The 5,840-nt window shown below is 47.1% G+C and overlaps 1 protein-coding gene across 1 annotated transcript; it reads right to left on the bottom strand.

Annotated features, from left to right (window-relative positions):
* Nucleotides 1-1,622: 1,622 nt before the first annotated feature.
* Nucleotides 1,623-5,840, bottom strand: Ube2s (ubiquitin conjugating enzyme E2 S). The gene is made up of 4 exons (XM_076927668.1): nt 5,651-5,840; nt 4,910-5,057; nt 3,727-3,917; nt 1,623-2,101 (listed from the first exon to the last, which is right to left on the bottom strand). Exons 1-4 carry the CDS (start codon nt 5,651-5,653, stop codon nt 1,772-1,774), a joined length of 672 nt encoding a protein of 223 aa, XP_076783783.1. The 5' UTR covers nt 5,654-5,840; the 3' UTR covers nt 1,623-1,771.

The raw sequence follows: 5,840 nt of genomic DNA, 5'->3' as shown, positions 1-5,840 counted from the left end.
GGCCATGTTTTCATACTCCTCCACAGATCCTTCCATGTGCTTGCTATACCAAAACATCCTTTCACCTATCTGCCCCAGCAAAATAGTACTTTCCAAAGAAACGTCAGCACTCTTGATGTCACCACACTTCTGTAGGTTGAGAGGTTGTAGACTTAGTTCTGATGGCCCTCTCCCCAAGGACATTACTTAGGAAACTCAGTTCAATCTCAGTAGGAACCTTAGGTCAAAGGTCTTGGTTTTCATTTTTTCTTACATAAAATGCATCCTTTTTGAAGCTTTTTTTTTTTGTGTGTGTTAAATCCTCTAGAACTGGAGTTTTAGGCAGTTGTGCTAGGAACCTAACACCTCTGAAAAACGTCCCATATACTCAACACTTGAGCTATCCACACTAGCGCACACACACCCTTAGTGACGAAACTGGTTCAAATAACCTGAGGATATTAACAGAAAGCATATACTGCCCTCTGGTGCACAGACCCAGAATCTCTTCCACTTAGGTTACAACAGAACTCAAGAACTCCCATAGATTTCAAATTACGTATCTGGAGGGGTTTTTTTGTTTTAAATGTTCACATGTTTTGCTTGATTGTATGTCCTGTGCACCATCTATGTGCCAAGTGTTGATGAAGGTCAGAAAAGGTAGCTGGAGTTCTTGAAACTTAGTTGTAAACTGTTACATGGGTGCTGACAATCACCCAGGTCCTTTGCCAGAGCCAACAATAACTCTTAACTTCTAAGCCATCTCCTCAGCTTCTCAGTATCTGAAATTTTGACCTAACTAGAGGCAAAAGCCGTACTCAGTCCTGATAATTTAAATGCGCATAGTGGAGCATGCCTTTAGTCTCAGCAACAAGAGGCAGGGTCAGGTAGGGCTCCGAAGTCAAGGCCAACCTGACCATACACTCAAGTTCTAGGCCAGCCACAACTACACAAACAAAAAACCAATATTGCAATGGGCTAAACTCCCAAGAAGGCCAGCAGACATTTCATTTTGACCCCTAAAACACTAAGGACACAAAACTTGAGCATGTCTTTTTTTTTTTTGTTTTTCGAGACAGGGTTTCTCTGTGTCGCCCTGGCTATCCTGGAACTCACTCTGTAGACCAAGCTGGCCTCTAACTTAGAAATCCACCTACCTTTGCCTCCCAAGTGCTGGGATTAAAGGTGTGCGCCACCACTGCCCAGCAAGCATGTTTTGGCTTTTACAGTTTAAAACAAAACAATCCACAAGGTGCAGACTAATACAACCTGGGGGTGGGGGACGGGAAACAAGGCATTTAAAGCCAGAGCTGGGATGAGATGTTATATAGGAAATGTAACTTTGCCCCAATTCAGGACCAGATTAAGACAGTTTAGAGCAGTTCTCAAACCTATGGGTCTTTGATCTCTAGGCAAACTTGTCTTCAAAAATATTTACACCATAGCAACAAAATTAGTTAGAACCACTGGTCTAGAGGGAATGAATAGACTGTGGGTTCCTGCTCCATCTTAGATTCTAAACCCCACTCCACAGGGCACAGGTGACAAATCCTAATTGGAACAAGTGGATTGGGGACAAAACAATGCCAGCTGCTCTAAGTCACAATACAGACAGAGGTTCTAGACACTTCAGGCATAGAAACTGCTTTTCCAACTTTTTATTTAGAAAACCAAATCCAGGTTCTGGTGCCCGCCCCAACTCCCTCCCCCACCCCAGCCATAATTTAAATAACTTAGAGACAGAGTGGAGGGGACAGAAAAGAAGGGAGGAAAAGGAGAGAGAAGAGCCCCACTACAGTCGCCTCAGTGCTCGCTTCTTGTCCAACTTTTTCTTGGCTGCCAGCTTCTTATCTCGCTCACCTGCATGTTTCTTGGCCATGGGACCCTCAGCTCCTCCTAGGACCCCTGGGGTCATAGGGTCAGTGGAGGAGGCTGAAGCCTCACTGCCCAGGTCCCGGGTAGCCTCAGCCCTCCCACTGCTGGTGCTACATGCACCCCCATGAATTTCTGTGAGCAGACGGGCCCGGGCAGCATACTCTTCATAGTTCTCCAAAAGCAGGCGGCCTGCCTCCTCATTGAGTGCAGACTCTGGGTTAGGGTGGATCAGCAGGCACTTGATGGTCTGTGAAGAAAGGGTCAAGGGTCAGGAAGGCTTGTCCAGCTTCATGGTCACCACAATGGCTCTTCTTTTCACCCCTAAACCAGCTCCCTCAGATCAGGACCAGCCTGCTAGCATCCTTATTTAAGTCACCCTCAAAGGCTCCTTTCCTGTTACTACAAATACTTCAAGGGACCAATGCCATTTAAGTACAGTCTGATGTTGCCAGAGGCCCTTCCCCAAAGAAGCTCATTATCTGCTCCAGCCAGTTTTCTGTAGCTAATGTGGATTTGACCTTGTTTCTTCAGGTGAACGTAAGTTCAGAGGTCCTTCCTAATCAGGTGAGAAATTACTCAAGGGCATTAGCATTGGAGAACTTATATCTGCTTTTCCTGTGTGCTTCACACTATGAAAGATGCAGAAATCTAAGTGATCCTTGGCTTTACCAGGAATGTCAAGTTTGGCGCCACTGACCAGAGGCCTTAAATGATACATCCATCCAATCCAGTTCATTCTAAATGTTAGTTCAGAAGGCTCTATGAATAAGTCCTGAGCTAAGCTGGTTAACAGGCACTTCTATAAGCTTCTGATACATTCCAGAGTACCCGAGTCAGCAGATGTTACTGATGCTGAAAAGAAATATGGGGTCTCCTCAACTTTTACCACTGCAGCTCCAAACTGGGGCCACGGATGTCCCTCTTTAACAGTCCCCAAAGCAGAGCCAGTAGCCATCTAGCATTCCCAGTACTTTGGATAGAACCAAGCTCAACCAATATCCAGGGAGGAAGGCAAAACAGTTAAGATTTTTGGAGTTGTTTACCTTGGAGCTTAATTCTTCCCAAATGCCTTGAAGGAAACCCCAATTCTCTATCTTCACAACCATCAGCCCTAGAGGCTCATTAGCCCCCCCCCCCAAAAAAAAACCACCCAGAGAACTATGGAAGGTGTGCAAAGGAGGCACCAGGTGACCTTACTTTAAGTGGCCTTTAGGGACCTTGGAACACTGGCTTAGATCAGTTACCGCCACTTCAACTGACTAGGGAAAACTACGGTGCAGTCCTGTACATAGGAGATGCTGAATAGTCTCCCACAAAATGACCCAGGCAGTGTGATGACTCCCCAGGTTAAAAAACACTAGTATAGAAAGACAATTTTGAATTAAAAATGGCGGTGATGGTTACACTATCACAGTACAACAATCAACAAAACAAAAAACTACCACAAGAAAACCTACTCAGCTGAGTAGGGTGGCACATTCCTGTAAACCTAGCTTTTGGGGAGCTTGTCACATTAACCACTTGCTTGGGTCAAAAAATATATATATAATAGCCATGGCTGGATAAAATATCATGGCAAGTTTGGGCTTTTAAAATTCACTTTTAAATTGAAACTTATGGTATGTAAATAAGAGTCTCTAAACCACACATTGCCCTCTACCTTCTATATATAAAAGCACCCTATCATACAAACCCACAGTTGCTGAATGTCAAGGTCTCTTTCTTGACACTATAGAACAGTACTTAGTGCCATAAGGCAACCCTTCCATTATTTTCCAGAAAAGCTGAAAACTTATTTCTATTTGACTCTGTCCCCTACTATTCCACAGTTGATTTTTAAAAACTAGACAAAGTACCATGGCTGAAACTCACCAGCAGCACATGTCGTATGCCCAACTCAGCCGTCCAATCCCTCTTGAGCACATTGACACAGATCTCGCCATTAGGGCCCACATTTGGGTGGAAGATTTTAGTCAGGAAGTAGCCCTTAGGCGGGGATGCAGGGAAGTCCTTCCCCAGTAGGAGCTTCATACGGAACAGACCTCCAGCATAGGGAGTCCCTTCTGGAGAAGAGGAAAAGGGGCTGCTTTATTATATCCTAACATCCTTCCACACTGCAAAGACCAGTTTCCTTGGCTCTGGTTGAGGCAGATAGTCTGTCAATCCCTCCACCAGGCTGGGGAAGTTTAGGGGAACAAGGAACAGTTTCCTAGGTACTATAAGCAACATCTCTCTAAAATAAATAAATAAATAAATAAATAAATAAATAAATATCCTTATCCTATAGGCCATACACCCAATTCCTGGATTATCTGTTTTGCCACTCTATAGGACAAAGGGACCCAACCCAACAACTTTTCCTGCAAACCATTTCCCAAGCCTTTCCCCATCCTCATGAGAGGTGTGTTTTCACTTACCTACTCGATTGGGTCAAAAGTGGTAATCACAGATGATCTACCCACTAGCAGCTGCTACACTAACAGTAGACCAGGTAGACATCTTCCACACCCCCAGCACTATAAACCAGTCACTTGATTATGAAACTGATTTTAGCTGACTTTGTAGAAATTCAGTTGACAAATGAGGTCTGAAAAATCTAAGTGGCTTACTTAATACACGCAAATCAGCTTATTACCACTGTTTCCCCTCATAATGCTTTTTCATTTAGTCTTGCTTGATTAGTGTTTCAGATCATCTGGTATACTTTCTATTTCTCCTTAATTTACATGCATCTTCAGGTCTCTGGAAAGTCACACCTGACAGTCTTAACCCAAGCCTAAGCAAAAGCCCACACTTTGTCACCAGCACCTGAGAGGTTGAATCCTGTTTGTTCCAGACACATAACAGAAGAAATCTAGTCGCCGGGCAGTGATGGCGCACACCTTTAATCCCAGCACTTGGGAGGCAGAGGCAGGCGGATTTCTGAGTTCGAGGCCAGCCTGGTCTATAGAGTGAGTTCCAGGACAGCCAGGACTACACAGAGAAACCCTGTCTCGAAAAAGAAAAAGAAAAAAAATCTAGTCAAGCGGCTTCTCCCTTCCGTGCCCACACTCACCAGGGCCCTCGATGGTAACCTGCAGGTCCGTGAGATCTTCCTCATTGGGAAAGACTTTAATGCCATCAGGTGGGTCTGCTGTCAGTGTTGTCACCTCCTTGTAGACTAGGCGGATGATGTGGGGAGGCAGATTCTCTACATTGGAGTTCTAGGCACAGAGGGAAAAGGAGAGTGAGTAGCCCAAAATAGCTGGGATTAAGGATGGTGGATTCAGTGCCCAGACTTTAGAGGTTCGAGGTCGTCAATCACTGCCAAGCAACTAGATCTAGGATGCTTCTGGCTGTTGCCTCAAGGCTGACCGGCCCAAAGAAACGTGACAGTGTCTGAGAAAAAGATTCTATGTGGCTCATCGTACCCGAACCTCCCAAAATCGCGCATGGGTCCACTACAGGTTCCAGGTGGGCCTGAGGCCTAGCCGGATCCCTCTCCCTACTTAAGCCTTGAAACACCCCCACTCCCCAAATCAAGAAAGAGCGAGCCTGGACGAAATGGCGACGGGATGTCTTGCTCCTGAAAACACCCATGGGCGGGCCGCAAGGCGCCCAAAGCCCTCCCCAAGGTTCCGAGGGCCGCCCGGCCTCTTGCTCCGTCCGTAGACAGGCCCTAGGACCGACTCGTGGCTCCAGACGTCCAGCCGCGCCACCAAAGCACTCAGAAGCTGGCCCGAAAACACTTGGGACGCCGCAGTCGCCTCCTCTGCCGGAGTCCCCAACCGCCCCTCCGGCCTCCCGCGTCACTCACCATGACTTCACCGGCCGGGGGCGGGTCCCCCCGGCCCCCTTCCTGCACTCCTAGGACCGCCGGCCGGGGCGGGGGGCCCAACTGCCGGCCGCTTTGGCCCTAGCGAGGCCCCCGAGGCCCCGCTCCGCTCCCCACTAACTCCGCCGCCCGCTACAAAACGCCCGCAACGTTACGTCTGCCCGTCCGTACT

This window comes from Arvicanthis niloticus, chromosome 30 (genome assembly GCF_011762505.2).
Source record: "Arvicanthis niloticus isolate mArvNil1 chromosome 30, mArvNil1.pat.X, whole genome shotgun sequence".
Classification (NCBI taxonomy): Eukaryota; Metazoa; Chordata; class Mammalia; order Rodentia; family Muridae; genus Arvicanthis; species Arvicanthis niloticus.
This window is presented reverse-complemented; position numbering and strand designations above follow the sequence as displayed.

Coding starts and splice junctions, on each gene's coding strand:
- Ube2s (XM_076927668.1), bottom strand. Junction 3,918..4,909: donor GGTTACCATCGAGGGCCCTG/GTGAGTGTGGGC, acceptor CCTCTTCTCCAG/AAGGGACTCCCTATGCTGGA. Junction 2,102..3,726: donor GCATACGACATGTGCTGCTG/GTGAGTTTCAGC, acceptor CTTTCTTCACAG/ACCATCAAGTGCCTGCTGAT.